The sequence below is a fragment of the Labeo rohita genome, chromosome 5 (assembly GCF_022985175.1).
Source record: "Labeo rohita strain BAU-BD-2019 chromosome 5, IGBB_LRoh.1.0, whole genome shotgun sequence".
NCBI classification, from domain to species: Eukaryota; Metazoa; Chordata; class Actinopteri; order Cypriniformes; family Cyprinidae; genus Labeo; species Labeo rohita.
Window position 1 is genome coordinate 32,261,723 of NC_066873.1, and position 21,113 is coordinate 32,282,835.

The 21,113-nt window shown below is 34.8% G+C and overlaps 2 protein-coding genes across 5 annotated transcripts in view; one reads left to right on the forward strand and one right to left on the reverse strand.

Moving 5' to 3' along the window:
* Positions 1-19,041, reverse strand: part of mpdu1a (mannose-P-dolichol utilization defect 1a) — a 34,952-nt gene extending 15,911 nt beyond the window's left edge. Inside the window, exons 1-8 of one of the 4 annotated variants that reach the window (XR_007827865.1) lie at positions 18,473-18,824; positions 18,113-18,178; positions 17,860-17,992; positions 17,692-17,777; positions 17,468-17,586; positions 17,252-17,362; positions 16,467-16,618; positions 865-936 (exon numbers count right to left, since the gene is read on the reverse strand). Coding sequence is in view for 3 of the 4 variants with exons in the window: in XM_051111272.1 (XP_050967229.1) it covers positions 16,472-16,618; positions 17,252-17,362; positions 17,468-17,586; positions 17,692-17,777; positions 17,860-17,992; positions 18,113-18,178; positions 18,473-18,584 (774 nt within the window). In the remaining variant the exon portion in view is untranslated. The other 3 variants (XM_051111272.1, XM_051111270.1, XM_051111273.1) reach the window with 3 other exon arrangements.
* Positions 2,411-4,758, forward strand: sox19a (SRY-box transcription factor 19a). The gene is made up of 2 exons (XM_051111269.1): positions 2,411-3,440; positions 3,551-4,758. Exons 1-2 carry the CDS (start codon positions 2,791-2,793, stop codon positions 3,795-3,797), a joined length of 897 nt encoding a protein of 298 aa, XP_050967226.1. The 5' UTR covers positions 2,411-2,790; the 3' UTR covers positions 3,798-4,758.
* Positions 19,042-21,113: the final 2,072 nt, after the last annotated feature.

The window sequence follows — 21,113 nt, forward strand, 5'->3', positions numbered from 1 at the left end:
GAGTATTTGTGGTTAAAAATTTGTGGTTATGACCAATCGTTTCACTAGATAAGACCTTTATTCCTCAGCTGGGATCATGTAGAGCTGTTTGAAGGTGCATTGAAACTGCAGTTTGGACCTTCAACTTGTTGGCCACCGTTGAAATCCACTATATTGAGAAAAATCCTGGAATGTTTTCCTCAAAAACCTAATTTCGAAAATTTATTTTCGATTGAAGAAAGAAAGACATGAACATCTTGACACGGGGGTGAGCAAATTATCAGGAAATTTTCATTCTGGAAGTGAACTAATCTTTTAAGAGTGTGTCGTCAATGAACAACTAAAACAAGGGAGAGGAGAAGAGAAGAGAGTACAGAAACTCCTTCTCCTGTTCTTGGAGTGCTGAATTTGTTCACTGATGAATATGTAACTCTTACAAACAGTGAGAACCATTTTTGGTTCCCCAAAGAACAATTCTTACAAGAACATTTTGTTCATTTAAAGAACCCTTGTCCACTATAAAGAATTTTTGTGCATTTTAAAGGATGTTACAGGTTCCTCACAGATCTTTAGATGCCAATAAAAAACCTTTTATTTTATATAGTGTATTGCAGAATAATAGTTAACTAGTAAGTTTTGTAAGTTACTACAATGACCTAATGAAGTCATTTTTATAACAGCTTTTCTGTAGGCCTTATAGGAACATTCAGATGATGTGTTAGTACAAGCTAAACTCAGAGGGGGGGAGTTCATTGTCACACTTCTTACTGATGGTCAGTCGTAGTGGCTGTGTTTGGGGATGCAGGGCTCACAATAGAAGTGTGAAGTGATGCCTATAGAAACTAACGTGTATGGATGGCTGGGTGATAAGGAGTAACTACTCACACCTGCGGTCATTAGAGAAGACGACTCACTGGGGTCGAAGACATCTGAGTTCAGCCGCATTATGGAAGATCGCTGAACGAGAGAAAAAAAGGGAGGAGGGGATTTTATTGTTAAACTTTTCAACAATAATAAAAAAGAGCTGTATTTTTTTATCAGGAACTTGAAAAATGTCATTCATGTGATAACATCTAAACCCACTGGTTTTATTCCAAGTTTCAGTTGCAAGTTCTTAAAGGGGCAGTGCACAATTGCAAACAAACTTTTAAGTAAACTCTATAATTATACTGGGTATGAGATTATCACTAAAGGTTTTCTTAATGCATCAACAAAAATGTTTTGTATTTTACTTTAAACTTATTTAATCATGAAGACGCCAGCACTGCATTTCCAAAATTTCCTTGCATACTAATACACACATCTCACTCCTTCTCCTCAAAATTAGCATTAAATTAGCATATTAGAATGAGTTCTGAAAGATCATGTGACACTGAAGACTGGAGTAATGGCTGCTGAAAGTTCACAGGAATAAATTAGTGTTTTTTTGTAATAATATTTCACGTTTTACTGTTTTACTGTATTTTAATTAAATACACACAGCCATGGAGAGCATAAAAGACTTCTTTCAAAAACATAAAACATAATTGTTCAAAACTTTTGACCGCTAGTGTACATACAGTAAAAACAGAGAGAAAAATGTGAGATTTTAGTTAACATACCTAATTAAAAAGTTTTATTAATGTGTCCTTACACTCTAAAAATGCTAGGTTGTTTGAACCCAACTTTGGGTCAAATACAAACTAACCCAACTGTTGGGTTAAATTTTTCAATATAAAAAAATGAAGACAATGTAGAATAAAAAAAAGCTTTGTCATGATGACATCATCCTTTAAGAATGTGAATTCTTCAAAATATAAGTAAATATTTCCAGCATGTTTGTAATCATTGTTTTCTTATTTTTTTGTGAGATTTGTCAGTAAGACAAAGCTACTAATAAAAAATCAAAGAAAGAAAAATTAATTCCTGTTACTTTTGTTTGTTTAAAAGCTATATAAATCCATCATATATTAAAAAAAACGTAGCTTTATCTGGCATAATGCAATACTTTGTCTTATATTTAAATGAAACATCCTTTTAAAATCACCTATAGAAAAGGCATTTGTTTTGTACAGTAACCCAAATAAAACTGACCGTCCAAAAGTTCCTTTTCAAAAGGTTACAAGTGTCTTAATATAAATAGATGATTTTTAGTCAGAAGTTAAAAAAAGACAGAGATTAAAACATAAGTATGAGCTATTTATAACACTGTGGTGTTCATTTCAGCTATGAATAAAGATAAACATACATAGTACATTTAATTGTGCCTTTTCACAAGTACAACTTATACTAATAAACTACATACACTTGGTGTCTAATGATTTTTTTGAGAATTAACTATGGCCACTGTAAAACAAAGTATTATACATCGTAAAATCCGTTTAAAGAGTTGCAGGTGAAGACAGAAACTCTTCTCCCCAAAACTGAATCCTCCTCCTGCTCTTGGCCTCTCCACATTCACCGCACCCCTTCTTTAGTGATGCTAATGTGGAGAGAAAGAAAGCAGCTGGAGGCGGACAGTGATGAAATTCTATTATCACTCAAGCACTGAAAGAGTCGCAGGCAGGACGCACAGTGAGTTCAGCTCGGACCTGTTTCGCTTTTAAAGCAAACTAACGTCACTTCAGAACTTGTTGATAGTCTTAAGGCGTTTACAAACACTTGTGGCTAGAGTTACAATCAGCTCGCTCTCGTCTTTTGGACTTATGTGTCCAGAACGTAACACGTAAACGTTTAACTTTCGCGGACACTGAAAGTCAGTGGATTTGTTTTTAAGTTCTTTCGTAGTTTACGGTGATACTTAAGTATCACCACTAACCTCTGTGCTCAGCCATGTACAGCATGCTGGAACACGATATGAAATCCGCCGTGCCACCGACGCACCAGAGCGCGCAGGGAATGACCCAGCTGAACGGTGGAGTGAATCACGGAACCGCGAAGCCGGCTGTCAACAACCAGCAACAACAACAGAGTAGCGATCCCATGGACAAGGTTAAGAGACCCATGAACGCGTTTATGGTCTGGTCTCGTGGTCAGAGGCGCAAAATGGCACAGGAGAACCCCAAAATGCACAACTCTGAGATCAGCAAGCGCCTGGGCGCCGAGTGGAAGCTGCTGACGGACGCGGAGAAGCGGCCGTTTATTGACGAGGCCAAGCGGCTTCGTGCGCTGCACATGAAGGAATACCCAGATTATAAATACAAACCCCGTCGTAAGACAAAACCAGTGCTGAAGAAGGACAACCCGGCTGCTAAGTATCCTCTATCAGCCGGCAACTTACTAGCGGCAGCCGCGGCTCAAGGATCAGGTGGAAGCCCGCGGATGGACAGCTACGGCTGGGGTCACACAGGTGGCTACACTGGCATGCAGACGGATGCTCTGGGCTACAGTCAGCAGCTGCACCGCTATGATCTGTCCGCCCTCCAGTATCCCTCTGCCATGGCCACCGCACAGACTTACATGAATGGTGCCAACTCCTACAAGTAAGTTTGTAATTATTCTTACAGACGTATAAATGTGCGCTCAAAACACGTTCACGATAAACTAAGTTTTGTATAGTCTAATTAAAAGTTTTCTGTGGTTCTCTCTTCAGCCCCATGTCCTACAGCAGCACTCCACAGCAGCCCAGCCCGGTCATGTCCATGGTGAAACCAGACCAGGTGTCTCACTCTCCCACCGGAGCCCACAGCCACCAGCGGGGTCCTTTACAAGGAGACCTGAGGGACATGATTAGCATGTACATCCCTGGTGGAGACACCACAGACAGTGGAGCACAGAGAGGCTATTCCAACATCCAACAGCATTACCTCACCGGTACAGCACCTCTCACTCACATCTGATCAGTTTCGGGTCTGGAGGGCCACCGATGTCGGTTGTAGATGTGTGAACATTAACTTGATGTGTAAAAAAGAGGATGAGAGTGTGTGGACACACGGTCGAACTGGAAAACCCAAGGCAGCTGGACTTCTGGCCTTGTTGAAGTGCCTCTGAATATTGCGCGAATGTGTGTCGCCCCTTTCTATCACCTTTTTTTAAGATGTCCATGTCTTTGTTTTCTGCATAATGTTCGATGATTGGGTCACTGGGGCCTGGTGCACAGTTGTTGGAATTGCTCATGGTAGTAACACTGCACATTTATTTTTCTGTAATCAGCTAGCCAAATGGTTGATTACTGCTTATTATTTGCATAGTCGAACTGTTTAATATTTTACTGACTACTGACTTCAAAGGCATGGCTGAGAACGCTAAATAGGGAAAGAAGGGAACGTAGCACACATTCCCTCAGTCGCTGCTTGTCCTGATGATCGAAACACCTCAAAAGTCTCCCAAGTTTTACTTTTAAGCTTTCATACCACAAGACTTTGTAACATTGTGCTGCTCTTCCTTGTATAGGTAATGCAAAAATATGAAATGCACAACGGTTTAGACGTTTTTGTTAGTGTAGATACATTTATGACCTGAGCTTCAACGGATTTTTGTTGCATTAAAAAGTGAAAATGAAATAGAGATCCCGCTTAGAGGGATTTGACTGTATTTTCTATTAAAATAAAAGAACAATTAATTCTCAACTCGTTGAGAAATAGAACATTGTGAATAGAAGTGTTGTGTGTACAAAAAGGGAGAGTCAAAACGTTTTGAATAATGTTCATTAAAAACGAAAACTTTATGAGCTTGTTAAAAGACTGTTTGACTAAGAATGTATTGGTGTGAGATGTTTCTTTTTTTACTTTTAAGCCCTTATAGTAAGGGTTAATAATCTTGTATGTGACTTGACAACCTGGATAGAAAAACAACAAAAAATGTAATAAAGTATTTTATTATTTTTGTACACTCTTTTGTCTTTCTTTGTTCTCTTTTTATGAAAATTAGACTTTTTTTCTTAATTTCTTAATTTCTTAATTTAAAACTGAATTTTACAATAATTATAATGGCATGAAAGTGCATTTCAACATGCTTTAACAGACATATATATATATATATATATATATGATCAAGAGAAAATAAACAAGAATTTTGCAAAAATTAAGGAATAAAAAAAACCTTTGAAATAATCTGATCGTAACAGGTTTGTTGCAACAGGCCCAAGAAATGTCCATCAGGGCTGAAGCTGTAAGTTAGTTAAAACACTGTAGTGGTACTTATGATTAGCATTTTAACTACATCTTTTCCACTTGCACAGATTTTACAAATTCAGTTACGTTCAAACACACTTTACATTGTGACGTTCATAAGTAGCAAATGCTGGAAAGTGAGTAAACCTGAAGTTTGTTTAATGATAACATGACAGGTGTTGCTTTTCTATGGCGCCTCAACCTACACACTTTTACGAATTAGAAGATAATGTGATAAGTGCAAGACAGCCCAGCCCAAACACATCGGCCTTTATTGCGAAATTGCCGAAACGAGCTTTTTCCAATGATTAATCAAAAACCGTATGGATGTACTTCATAGGGCAGGCCATTTAAGAACGACCAGACTCGTTTAATTCATCGTTAATACGATAGCGGGCGTATGGTCTCGACATTAACGCATTTAAGTCGATATGACTAATATTATAATTAGCTAAAACGCAGCAAATTAAGCAAGTAAAGGGAACAATGAGTGTGGAGGACACTGATTTGGGAGGGACAGGGTCTTAAGTTTTGGCGAGTGCTGAGGGGACATCTGACCTCCCTCACCTAACCCCGAGAAGAAAGTGGACATCGATTAAAACTGATAAAAGTTAGGAGGATCAAAATACAGAGGTCGGAAGAATATCCCTCCCTTTCTCCCATTTTTTTTTCTTTTTTCAGACTTTGCCCGCTTTTTCCAGGAGAGAAAGCGAGTGGCTGTCCGGGCCGTAATTGGCCGTTTCGGGGTCTCATTGTCCTGCGCTTTTGAGCACGCAGGTGCGCGCAGTAAAAGCGCGCGGTTCTCAGCGCCTCTTATGCTCGCCTTTGTTCTCCTTTCTCTCGCTCTCCTACCGGGCAGAAAATTAGCGTTGCATTGAGTGCCTCGTCTCCCCTCTCTCAGCAGTCCCGAGCTTAACCCGCTCGCTGCTCCCCGCTATTCTCATGGTAATGGTGCAGTCAGGACCGGCTAATCGGGGGTGGAGGGGAGGGGAGGATTGGGGGGGAGATGCCAAGGAAGAGTTTTGAAAGGGGGATGGGAGTTATAAACACTCACGCATATGACGACAAATATAGTTCGCCGGACTCATAAATGCGATTGCAGGAAGTTGTACAGAGAAGGAAGAAGTCCATAAAGTCAATGACAACTGTTTAAGAAAAAAAAAAGGGGCAACTTCATGCTTTTTTTAGTCAAACTGAACAATAAAGTTTAAAAAAAATAAATAAAATAAAATAAAAAAAATAAAAAAAAAATTAAAATGCAATGCATACAGAACTAGTTGAATATAATCAATTTCACCATGAACGTGCATTAAAAATCATACTGATATTATTTGGACTTGAAAATTGTCTAGGTGGTGTAACTGTCTGGAGATGAAAAAGGAAAAGGGTCTAGACTCTGACATACAAATAAATAAATAAATAAAAATTATAATAATACTGATAAGTAATTATGATTTTACAGAAGCAATTTTCAAAAACATTAATCAATCCAAGGTCAGTGCGGCATAACCAACATACGAGAAACCATTTTGTCATCATTTGACAAAGAAAAACATAAAACAGAAATGTCTCTTCTAACCTGTTGATATAAAATATATTTTGACCTTCTCATGAAAGTTCATGTTTTGTTCAGGTAATCAAGTGACCATAAGAAAATGTCTTGGAAATTTATGTGACCCTTGACCACAAAACTAGTCTTAAGTAGCACGGTTATATTTGTAGCAATAGCTAAAAATACACTGTATGGGTCAAAATGATTGTTCATTAGGATATTAAGTAAAGATCATGTTCCATAAAGATATTTTGTAAATTTCCTACTGTAAATATATTAAAACTTAATTTTTGATGCATTGCTAAGAACTTAATTTGGACAACTTTAAAGGTGACTTTCTCAATATTTTGATTTTTTTTTTTTTTTTTTTTTTTTTTTTTTTTTTTTTTTTGCACCTTCAGATTCCAGGAGTTTTAAATAGTTGTATCTCGGCCAAATACATCAACCATACATCAATAGAAAAGCTTAATAAATGTAATATTGTATTAATAAATAAGAATAAATATTGTAATGTATTGTTCATTGTTTGTTCATGTTAGTTAATACATTAATGAAACCTTATTGTAAAATGTTACATATTTTTTTTTTTACAATGAAAAAGTTTGAAAACATTTTTTAAATTCTAAAGTTCTCATTTATGGTGCAAAGAGAGTGTTTTAATACTTTTAATAATACTTCAATTTTTAATTTTATTTAATGTAGCCTATTATATGTTCTATATTGTGTAGATCCAGAACTAGCAATCAAATGTATAGGGGAAGATATGTGAAGCCATGAAGAGCATCATCCAATCATTTAAGATTTGTTTTGATATTAACATCTTATTTTCAGAATTAATCAGTTGGCAAACTCAAAAACTCTAAAGCTTTGTGTGTGTATGTGTGTGCGCGCACTGTGTGCATTTGTGGGGGTTCAGTTGAAGGGGGAGACAGATTTTCTTGTTGAAAGCATAAAATCTCCTAGCAACAAACAGAGGCTTCCACAGGTTGTTCCCAAAGCAACAGCAATCCCCCAAACTAACCCCAAAACTCAATCCCACACCCACCACAGAGAGAAGAGAGGGGAAGGGGAAAAACAGACTCCACAATTTCAGTTGAACAACATTTAAATGCCCACTGACTCAAGAGTTCAAGAAACTTTTCAGACACACATTGTTTTTGTCTACATGTGAAACTGATAAGTAATTCAATAAAGTTAACAAACTAATTTAATCATGGTATAAGCATATAAATATGAAGATATAAAAAAAATCGTTTTATATATATATATATATATATATATATATATATATATATATATATATATATGTATAACTCATTCATAACTCATACAAAAAAGAATTCCTTTCTCATGAAACAAAAATAGTCACAATCTTCAGTCACACTAGACAATACAATCGTTCAGCACACACAATAACTGAAGAAGATGGCTTTTAAAGCTTTTGAATTTATTTTCTATCAATTTTCACAGTTTTCTTAAAATCTAACCAATCAGGTCAGATCATAATCTCATAATTTTACAAAATGTGCCGTAGTATTTTAGTATCAATGAGATACTATTGCAGTTTCTATTATTAGTTAGGCTTTTATATTAATTTTTGCTGATGTTTAGTATTTTTGTGTGTTCTTGTCATTTTTAATATTTTAGTAGTAGTTTTGTTTTTGTATGTCTAGTTTTTATTATAATTTTTTTTAGTTAAGTTTTAGTTATTTTAGTACATCAAGTTAAACTGAATGAAAATAATTAATGTTTTCTTGGAAACTAGTTAAATTAAGTTTAGAATTTAGATTTAAAACTTTTTTGTAATGGCTTTATATTTGGGTTTTTATAATAACCTTGATGTGCAGAATACTAAGTAGTAACCTGTTTTTAACCAACACGGGGTACACGTTTGGCACTATATGCATGTTTATGACTCGACGGGACACAGTTGCTATGCTTCAGTTCAGAGCTACAACAGAGAGCAGGACCAACAGCATACTTATGCACTGCTGTCTGCTTGAATGCCACCTAGACATTATTATGCTTGACTTACATGCTCAAACAACATCAGAAAAAAGGAGCGAGGGAGAAGTACTGCAGGTTTGTCTGTGCATAAGTCAGTTTGTAGGTGTGGTGCTTATTCGTGGGAGAGAGATATAGCAAACATTTGCCACCGAAGGATTGCGCAAGAGAAACGAACCGACGAGTGACAAAAAAACTCAACTAGTAAGCAGAATATCGTCACGATCATCTTAACTAACGTCACAAAGCTTAACGTGAGTCACCAGAAACATGTAAACTATTTAAACTTTGCTTGAGCTTCAGTCATCTCAGTTGTAATCAGACGTAAGTATAGACCTATCATCAGCCATTTAATGACATTTGTAAAACAAACAAAAAAAATCTTAAAACAGACAAATACAAACTAAAACACGCCATACATCTAAGTCTTTCTTCTATTATGTAAATATGTAAAATCTTGACTTTAATAGGTCGTAATCATCATTTACATGCACAATATGGCACAATATCAGATACTGTTAGATATTACATCTTTTTTTTATCAGTACCAGTTGATATATTTAGTTGTGCATGCTTATTTCCGGCTTTTACATTTAGACTACCTTCATCATCTAATGCTCACTTACAGTTAATCATTTTAGACTAATAAAATTAATAACACTGTTAAAGGAGAAGTTCACTTCCAGAATAAAAATTTACAGAAAATTTACTCACCCGAGATCATCCAAGATGTTCATGTCTTTCTCTCTTCAGTCGATAAGAAATTATGTTACTTGAGGAAAACATTTGAGGAATTATCTTATATATAGTGGACTTCAATGGTGCCCCAAGTTTGAACTTCCAAAATGCAGCTTTAAAGACCTCTAAACGATCCCAGCTGAGGAATAAGGGTCTTATCTAGCGAAACGATCAGTCATTTTCGAAACAAATTGACAATTTATACACTTTTTAACCTCAAATGCTCATCTTGTCTCGTCTCTTCGATGCGCAATCCAGGTGAATACAGTTAGGGTATGTCAAAAACTCCGGTCTCATTTTCTTCTTAAAAGTCAAAATCGTCCTACATCGCTGTTTTACCTTTTTTTTTTTGTAAAGGCCTTGCATGTTCACTTTGTAAACACTTGGTCGGGACTTCTGCAGCGACATAGGACGACTTTGAAGTTGGGGAAGAAAACGAACTGTATTGACCACATTGAACTGAGTTCGCACAGACTTAGACAAGATGAGCATTTGAGGTTAAAAAGTATATAAACTGTAAATTTGTTCGAAAATGACCAATCATTTCGCTAAGACCCTTCTTCCTCAGCTGGGATCATTTAGAACCACTTGAAGCTGCATTTATACTACATTTTGGATGTTTAAACTTTGGGGCACCATTGAAGTCCATTATATGGAGATAATTCCTGATTTTTTTTTCTCAAGAAACAATTTCTTATCAACTGAAGAAAGAAAGACACAAACATCTTGGATGACAAAGGTCAAGAGTAAATTATCTATAATTTTTTGTTCTGGAAGTGAACTCCTTTAAAAGTAAACTCAACCTATATCTCAAAATTAATTTTCATTTGATCATACTGTAGGTTATCCTGTTGTAATATCTAAATCCAAAACACTGATTTCAGTTCAAGTGTTTTACTTTTACTTCACTTATACAAAAAAAACTTTCACATTTACCATTTATCATTCATCAGCTGTAACACTAAGAGAATTATCCTGTTATTGGGATCCAATAACATATCATAACAATACTTATATCATTTCTTTAAAATACAATCATTTCTTTACAGAAAATGTAAAAAAGTAGTATTATTTCACTGTATTTAAATACTGCAAAGAAGTGTGTGTATAAACACCTTGAAAAACTATGAAAGGTCATACTGGCACGTTTCAAAAACTGTTGCAGGAAATGTATTAATCACATTCCTATCACTATTTTTACGCTTCCTCTAAATCCAACCTGGCTAGACAGACAAATATTCAAGAATCGTTGCAAGGTATGATAGGTGACAGGTGGCCTTTCCACACCTTTTCTATCTCTTTCTCTATCTTGCTCTCTCTCACACACACATTTGGTTTGAACATGCAAACACTACGTCATTACGCTTTTGTCCAGGGTACTATTTTGGGTAAGTTCACGGGAGAAGCAGAGGAAAAGGAGAGTGTTGGTTTTGACATGCTGCACTGAACGGCAGAGGGATTACAACACTCAGATTGGAGTATTGATCCACTGCAGCTGCTCTTGCATGGAGGATGAAGAGAGAGAAAGAGAACCAGACACATAGCAATGCTATCTGATTTCCGAAAAGAGTGTTTTCCACTTTACTCCAAATAACTGCATGGCTGTTTCTTCAGCTTAGAGCACTTTTAGCCACCTGGATGAAGAAACTAAACTTTTAATGATTTTCACACTCTCGATAGTTCATTAAAATGGTCTAGTAACAATGTTACGTTTGTATCTACATACATAAAAGGGGAATTACATTTACAGTATGTCAGTAACACGTTACAATAAGGTCCATTAGTTAAAATTAATTAGCTACTTTAGTTAACGCAAACGAAGAATAAACAATACTTCTACAGCATTTATTAACCTTAGTCAATATTAATGTTATCATTTACTAATACATGATTAAAATCAAAAGTTGTGTTTGTTAACATTAGTTAATGCAATGTAAATTAACATGAGCAGTTGCAAGTGTAACTAACATTAACAAAGATTAATAAATACTATAATAAATGTATTGTTCATTGTTTGTTCATGTTAGTTAATACATTAACTAATGGTAACAAATTACACCTATTTGTAATATGCTACTATATATATATATATACACACACACACACACAGTTGCAATCGAAGTCATTCTCCCCAAGAGACTGCAGTACTTTACAAACACAAGCTTTTCTGAACATCCAGGACTTTATAAAAACTGTATCTAACAACATATTAAAAGCGATATCAATATATGTTTTTTAGGTTATAGGATTTTTTAATAACACAGCTATGTCATAATTATTTAACCCCTTTTCAACACTGTTGTTTTAAGTCACTAATTTTTATGGTAGGGAACAAAATAGTCTTAAAACACAATTAAGCCTTTGAAAACTATTGAAAAATCTGAATTAGCTTGGGCTGTTACACATACACATAAGAAATAGTTTTATTATATTAGAAAGTATAAGGCTACACAAAGATTTCTAAGATGTTAAAAGTTTCTAGAGACACAGGTGGCAGCCTTATTCCTTAGTTTAAAATGTGTTGTACCAGAAGACTTTTGAGGGTGTTGAACCAAGAAAGCACAACATCATAAAATGTTTGATCAGAGCAACTGAGAAAACCCTATAATAAACAGTCAAAACCTTGCAAGATGACTCGACGAAAGGAGGAAAAACATTTCAGTGCAGTGCATAAGAAGAACACAATACAATGGCATTCATGTTGGGACATCTTGCCGAATACCACTCTTGACCAAAAAGAACAAAAAGGCTGACTTGAACATGCTAAAATTCATTTGGATAGACCTGTGGCGTACTGGAAGAATGTTTTATGGGGTGATGTGACCAAACTGGAACTTTTTGGACCCATGGAGCTGCAGTATGTCTGGTGCAAAAAAAGGCAAAGCTTATAAGCAGAAGTCAAACATGCAGGTGGGCCAGTCCTGTTATGGGGTTGTTTAACTGTAGCAGGAAGTGGAAATCATAACTGTATGTAAGACATCATAGATTCTTTAAAGTATCAGGCCATTTTGGCAAGAATTGTGATGCTTTTGGTGCAAAGACTGAAGCTAATGATCAATGCACTTTCCAGCAGCAAATTCATCACAAAGTATACATCCAAATCTACTTATGTTTGGTTCAGGGATCTAATAGTATACTGCTCAAAAGTTTTTTTTTTACTGTATTTTAAATAAGTTTCTAATACTTATCAAGGCTGTGTTTACTTGATCAAAAATACAGAAAAAATTTTATATTGTGAAATATTACTACGATGTAAAACAACATTCTTCTATTTGAATATACATTAAAACTCAAATTTATTTCTGTGATCAAAGCTGAATTTTTCAGCATCATTACTCCAGTATTCAGTGTCGCATGATCCTTTGAAATTATTCAAATATATTGATTTGTTATCAGTTGTGTTGCTTAATATTTTTTTTTGAAAACTGTGATACTTTTTTCAGGATTCTCTGATGAATAAAAAGTGAACAAGTACAGCATTTATTTAAAACAAATCTTTTCTAAAAATATACACTACTGTTCAAAAGTCTGGGGTCAGTAAATTTGTATTCTTTATTTATTTGAAAGAAATTAATACTTTTATTCATCAAGGATGTGTTAAATTAATAAAAAGTAACAAGATAGATTTTCATTGTTAGAAAAGATTTATATTTTGAATAAATGCTGGTTTTTTTTTTTTACTTGTTACTCATCAAAGAATCCTGAAAAAAAAGAATCACAGGTTCCGAAAAAATATTTGGCCGCACGGCTGTTTCCAACATCGATAATTCTAATAATAAATCAGCATATTAGAATAATTTTTGAAGGATCATGTGACACTTAAGACTGGAGTAACAGCTGATGAAAATTCAACTTAGCATCACAGGAATAAATTATATTTTAAAGTATATTAAAATAAAAAACTTTTTTTTTATATATATATATATAATCCTATTTCATTATTTTCATACTTGCAACCTTTTCTTTATTATGTTTGGATATTTTGATGGAAATTACAACACAACCGAGAGACACTCATTATGATATATATTGTTTAGGGTATATTAGATTTAAACTGTAATAATTCATATTTTAGGGTTATTTTTTAAGGTTTTATTTTTACATTTCAAGACTGAACATCTGGGTCTGGCACAAAAGAATAACAATAAAATATATTGGTAACACTTTACAAAAAGGTTTCATTTGTTAACATTAGTTAACTACTTTAAGTAGCATGAACTACAGCATTTATTAAACTTTATTAAACTAATAATTATTTTCAGCATTTTAATGCATTATTAAAATCAAAGGTTTGTGTTTGTTAACAATAATACACAATGAACAACTGTATTTTAATTAACTAATGTTAACAAAGATAAATAAATAGTATAATAAATATACTGTTCATTGTTTGTTCATGCTAGTTAATACATTAACTAATGTTAACAATTGACACCTTACTGTAAGTGTTACAAATGTATTTATGAACTTTATCAAAGAAAACATTTAAAATCTGCTCATTCTAAAATAATAGCTAATAATCAATCCAAGGCATATAAAAGTTCGTGATATGAAGAAACACCCACTAAATTAGGTTTACTTCATCTGCACTCATTCATAGTTTTTAATCGTTCGTGTTTGTCCAAATTTCAGAACACCGTGAAATACTATCTACAGTCTGATCTGGAGTGTGGCCCACACAGATAGAAATACTCACCAAACACCAAGACTACATTCTTCAGATATACAGAAGAACTGCATCAATGGGCTGCTTATCACACACAACCAAACAACACACATCAAAGTGCCCGATAACTCAGACACACAATCAAAATCAATAGAACTCGTAAATACGGAATATATAAGTAAATCACTTTGTTCCTCAACGTAATTCTTTCAAGTCCTCACACACACGATTCTTTCAGACCCTCATAGGCAGGGCAAACAAACACGCGCACAGTGTGGCGTTTCCACACAGACACGCAGATTAGATCATTATGATGGTAGATTGAGATCTGTCAGACAGGTAGATAAGGAGCGAACCACACGCATACACACACGCTTTATGACTCAAGTTTCAGCCAGTTTTCATTGCTCCGGAAACACACACAGTCCCGCAGAGAAGACCTCCCACAAAGCAGACAGAGCCAAGACTACACAACCAGACCCAACAAACAAACCACACCACAGCGTCAACACAGCGCCTGAGCAACACCGGGGGGCATGCTGCCTGCCATTTTAATACCTTTAAACTCCTTGTTGACTTCACTACTAATCCCCAAGACACTTTCACTCAACACACATAAAAAATTATGACATAAAAGGAAACAACATCTCAGAGGAGCTTTAATAGATCAGAAACATTTTATTACAGAAGATGTCTGATAATGTGCAGTGTAGAGCATAAATGTTAATGTTTAGTGAGTGCAAATGCACATTCTGAGGTGTAAACCCAAGAAAGTAAAAAGATATCTGACCAAGTGACTGAAAGAAACAGAAAAACAGTGAATAACATGTATTTACAGTGATAAAGTAATAGAATCCGCATGAACAGAAGAAACTCAATAACACGCAATAATAAAAAGAGTAAAAACTACTCTTCTGCCACCTAGTGGTGTTTTATTGCAATATTCACATGCTCTCTTGAGCTAAATATCTACTGCCACACAGAGGCTGACTTGTGAATTGGCTTTGTAAAGTTCATTTCCCCATAATTAAAGTAAATGATAAATATATCCTATTTGTACAGCATTTACCCAAGCAAATAAACGAACAGTTCCAAGTGCCTTTTGAACTTTTCTTCTAAAATAAGCATTTTTCTCAGGCTTACATTACCAGTCAAAAGTTTTTAAACAGTAAGATTTTTAATGTTTTTTAAAGAATTCTCTTCTGCTCACCAAGCCAGCATTTATTTTATCCAAAATACAGCAAAAGCAGTAATATTGAGAAATATTTTTACATCTATTTAAAAGAATTGCTTTTTATTTTAATATATTTTAAAATTTAATGCATTTCAAGCTGAATTTTCAGCATCTTTACTCCAGTCTTCAGTGTCACATGATCCTTCAGAAATCATTATGACATGCTGATTTGCTGCTCAAGAAATATTTCTTATTATTTTTAATGTTGAACACAGCTGAGTATTTTTTTCAGGATTCTTTGATAAATAGAAAGATCCAAAGATTCAAAAGTATTTATTTTTTTATTTTTTGGGAAAGAAATGATAGAAATTAACACTTTTATTTAGCAAGGATGCTTTAAAGTGACCAAAAGTTATGATAAAGGCATTTACAATGTTACAAAAAGAATTTTGATTTCAGATAAATGCTGTTCTTCTGAACTTTCTATTCATCAAAGAAACCTGAAAAAAATTCTACTCAGCTGTTTTCAACAAAATAATTATAATAATAACAATAAATGTTTTTGAGTGGCAAATCAGAATATTAGAATGATTTCTGACTGGAGTAATGATGCTAAAAAATCAGCTTTGAAATCACAGGAATAAATTACAGTTTAAAATATATTCAAAAAGAAAATGATTTTAAATACTGGAGCATATGAAAAAAATGTTTCAAAATGTTACTGTTTTTGCTGTACTTTGGATCAAATAAATGCAGGCTTGGTGAGCAGTAGAGACTTCTTTAAAAAACATTAAAAATCTTAACTGGTAGTGCATGTTCAGTTATTTCACTTTAATGGCAACGAAAATAATCTATTTATAGCCATTAAGGTGAAATTACTGAACCTCCACATAAGAGCCTGATAAAAATGATAAAACAAATTTTAAACGGCACATGGAGACTTTTGCATGGGAATTCTTCAAAACAGTTTGATTAGTAGTTTTCACATGTTATCCAAATATTCAGTTGTTGTTGTTTTTTTAACTGAATTAACTCAATGTAGATTTGATATCAGTATGAGATGAAATGATGTGCAAGATGGTTTGTAGTTAAACTGAATTAAATTAATCAGAATCAGTAAATAATAATTTCTGACCATTTATGTGATTGAAACCACAAAAGGGTTGAAAAAAAATAAATAAATCACACCTCTGAATGCTCGCATTGAATGAAACTCAATAGTCCAAACAGTGGAAACCCTCTATCAAGCAGAGTTTATTTTACCTCTCTTAATCAGCCTTGTCTTTCTCCACTTGCCCTTCTTTCTCACTGTTTGTCATGCATTTATTCCAGTACATCAGGACCTGTGCTAGTATCACCCCACTGCAACAGCAGGCCACTGCATGCATCTGAGTTGAGAGAGAGAGGCCTGTGACCTTCAATAAGAGAGAGAGAGAGAGAGAGAGAGAGAGAGAGAGAGAATATATACATGAAAAGAAAAATTGAAAATGTCATGGGAAATATTAACACAACTTATTGACACAGACAAATCTTGGCTTACATTTATACAAACATTTCCATTGTTGCTGACCTTTTGTGACAACACACCCCAATACCAGAGCATGTTGTTACAATATGGGGTAAACTGTCACAAAGGAACCTGCCATTAAACAGCATATTTACATTTTTTCGGCTTTTGAAGTTTCAATGTAAAATAAGTAGCAACGGATCTATTCTTCCATGTTGCAATGTACATCTGAGTGAAACACATTACAGAAAAATATAGGTAGGATAAATTTATGCATGAATTAATTCACTTTCAGACTTTGACTGTGGTAAAGCCAACATACAAAATCACTACAGAAAGTGAGCATTTGTCTAATAGTGCACTGACATTTGAAACGTCCCTTTGGAGTAGTCCTCATTTGAAAAACAGCACAATTATAAAGTAATTTTTTTTTTCCTGGTAGAGGGTTATGTTACAGTATTTATCACTAGGTGTATATAAAAAATAGAAGTCTATGCAATGTCCCTATTCAGGTAAGTATGCCACGTAAACGTGTGTTCACCTGGAGGGAACTGAATATACGTCCTAAAGAGCCAAGAAAGACCAGGAAAACAGAGAGCGCAGACAACTGTCCTGTGTGTCCCTGTCTGAAGTTACTTCCTGCCTGGAAAAACTAGATACATATATAAATACAAATCTTTGTTTGTTTTTGCAAAGACAATCAACAGATGCACATTCTCTATACATATTTTTGAGGGGGTACGGAGTCCTGTCTCACCCTGCCAGCAATAACCAACAGCACATTCCACTCATGCAGGGTCCAAACCGCTGACACAGGAGTCAAAGGTGAGGCCACGAGGAACATGAAGCCACAGTAGAGAGCAAGAAGATATATACCTGCATGAAAAAAACCCAAACAAACATTCAAATAGGAACATTTAGATTATAAAAAAAAAATCTTTTTTCAAATGGTTTAAACCTGTCTCTTTTTCCTTTTCTAACCTTTTATGGTTTTCCCTCGGTAGTGCTGGACAAGCAAAGCCAGGACTGCAATCTGGATCAATGCAAACAAACTTTCCCCCCAAGCACTGTAAACCCACACACAAATTCATGAGCATATTCTTCTACAATATATATAAACTTTTAACATTACTTCAAACACTGTTTTACCCAATGGGAAAGTTCTGAGTGTAGCAGAAAGCTGCATGAGTAGAGATGGCCAACAGCTCCAGAAAAACAGAGGTCAGGCAAAGTCCAACAGAACTTCCAGACCAAAAAACTTTCCAGATCTGAGGGAGTGGAGCTGTGGGAAGAAGTAGATACACACATATTATGAAACACAGTCCCACAAGATCAGAGAAAATCTAAAGCAATTATTTCAGCTTTGGAGCATATGAAAGAGAATGCAAATTAAACTACTTACCAATAACAATTCCCACCAAAATCAATATTCCCATAGTCTTACTCAAGACAATCTTCAGACAGGGAACTAGTGACCAATACAGGCATAAAGAAAATTAAAAAGAAATATTCTGTTATGCACAAGCACACTGGATACTCAATAACTGTGAGCTGTGACTAACACTGAACACCATTACAGCCAGTCATCTGTGTGGTAAATTTTATGTGTCAAATGAACGTTTAATGTTAACAGTAAAATATTTTCCACTTTAAAATTAAATTGTTTTGAAGGACATGTTTTCACAAAATCAGGGTATGTTTAATTTAAATACACATTCGTTAACATCCTCATATGTTTATTCAAGATAAAGCTGTCTCTCACCATGCAGAAAGCTGAAGTAAAGGAAAAACTGGTCGTAACATTTTTCTGGCATGAAAAAAGTTAGCAAAAAATCTTTCAAAGGAGTCATCGTCCCTTCACCAGACGTGTCCATAGTTCATGTATTCCTGTCTCTTGTCGTGTTATCGTGTGCCTACGCAAATCAAAATAATGTCAATCAAATTTAACCAAAATAAATAACCATTTACAGGGTTAAACTAACTAGCCATCCGAAATGAAATACTTGACTTTTTGTCGTCTTTTTTTGCGTCTAAAACCTTTTGAACTTTAAACTACTTGTCATAACATGTCTTACTGTGAAATTTCACCAAATCTGTCTCTAGTTTGACAGCAAACCAAGTCTCACCAATGATGTTTAAGTTTTAGAGGGGCGTCTCAGGGTTTAGTCACTGCAACAGCTGTCATAGTTTCACCGCTCAAGAAATGAGAGCCTCATTTTTCCTGGAAGTGTTTTAATTAAGTAAATGGTCTGAAAATACTACAGTTAATTTCACAAATGACAGGTTTTTGCTTTTAAATTACGCAAATGTTTGTCATCAGTGTTCCTCACCATCAGCACTGGGGGCGGAGGAATAAACCCGAGGAAAATGTGTTCCTTCAGGGGGCGCTCGAGGCCCATACAGCCGAGCGCCCTCTTGAGGAAAACTGTTGCTTAAAATCTGAATCAGACAAGAAATTTCATTAAAAAATCCTATCTGAATTTATAGCCACTATTCCTATTGTGAAGTCCCGTCCTTTTTATTACATGCAGTTTGAGATGGATTTCTTCGACTGTGAATTTTTGTGTCATTATGTTTTATTCAATCTGAGGGTATTAAATTAATAAGATGCATCTTAAATACAATATAAAATAATGAAATAATATGCATTTAAAATAATATGTGACCCTGGACCACAAAACCAGTCTTAAGTAGAACGGGTATATTTGTAGCAATAGGCAAAAATACATTGTATGGGTGAAAATGATTGATTTTTCTTTCATGCCAAAAACTATTAGAATATGACGTAAAGATCATGTTCCATGAAGATATTTTGTAATTTCATACCGTAAATATATCAAAATGTAATTTTTGATTAGTAATATGCACTGCTAAAAACTAAATTTGGACAACTTTATAGGCGATTTTCTCAATATTTTGATTCCAGATATTCAAACAGTTGCATCTATGCTAAATATTGTCCTGTCCTAACAAACCATACATCAATGGAAAGCTTATTTATTCAGCTCTCAGACAAAAATGGGCTTCTAGGCCCATGTTAAGAGGCCATCCTCCCTACGATGGCTTATTTACATTATTTTCAGTTTTGCACTACTATTACAGCTATAGTAGCAAAAGTATGTACTCCCCAAAAATACACTCAGTGAGGCATTGTCTTACCTAACATGCTAAACTCATATTTCAGTTTATCTGTAAATGAATCATCGTCCATGGATTTCACATCTTTCTGGATTTTGACTCACGTCTGGCTTGTGTTTCCTGTCATATGTGCCTTTTATGATGTTGTAAAGACAAGATTTATAAATACAACATTTATTTTTGGGTGTATGCATATTATCCACTGGAGAGTGAGCAACCAAGAAAGTTCCTTTCCTACAAACTTTGGATCTGTTTTTCAACCTGTGGCTTCACATTCACGGAAAGAACTCTTCAAAATGTAATGGTAGTTACATACAGCTTATATATCGAAAATAAGGAAGCATATGTGTTAAAAACAAGCTTTTAGACAGATATAATAAAATATCATTAATGCTCTCTTAGCATACACACTCACAAGATACAAATTTGCATGTACACAAGTTTGCTTTACTAGAAAGAAGGCTTTAGTATGCTTTTAGAATTTACTTTTTGAACTGGCAACAACACAAAGTTAGGTTTGATGGGAAACATCATTAGGATGATATTGCATCATTATCCTGTCGTGCTAATCGGATTTGTGTGAATTGCGTTTGTGATCCCAATGGAAGTATTTCATTTGACAAACACGTGTTTTTGTCCAAGGTCTGGTTGATAGGGTGTGTCAGTATGTTCTAGTACACTAGAATTAGGGGTTAGGCACACAGGAAAACCCTTTAAAGGAAACACATTCTTGCAGCGCTTCCATAAACTATGACTGCACCTCTTCTCAAACATAAACTCTGCTGAACATCAAAAAATAACTCTTACTGTGTCACAAACAAAATCTGTTTATCATCAGTCACTGCAAATTTGTTCAGCTCCTTTAATGGAAATGCTACTACTATAAACATGTGCTTTGTTGAATGAAATAAAACAGGTTTACCACAACAGAACCAGTATATGTTAATAAACTATTAGGCTGGACAGCAATTGTCGTTTAATAATTCCTCATTTATACTGACAAAGGAAATAGAAGACTGTTTTTTTTAGATAACACTATTTGATTTACAGTGACACCATCATGGTGTTTTTCTCTCACTACAGACGCAGTCCAAAGTCCCACGGTGCATTTGCTTTATAGCACCTTGTGCAAACATTATTCAGTGAAGTGAGTACAACACACATCCCACACACTTCTCCATCATTTATTTCATGTCAGATCTGACTCAGGCTGCAACTGAATGATAAAAAACGTACTGTTTACAAGTGCTATGACAACCAGAGTG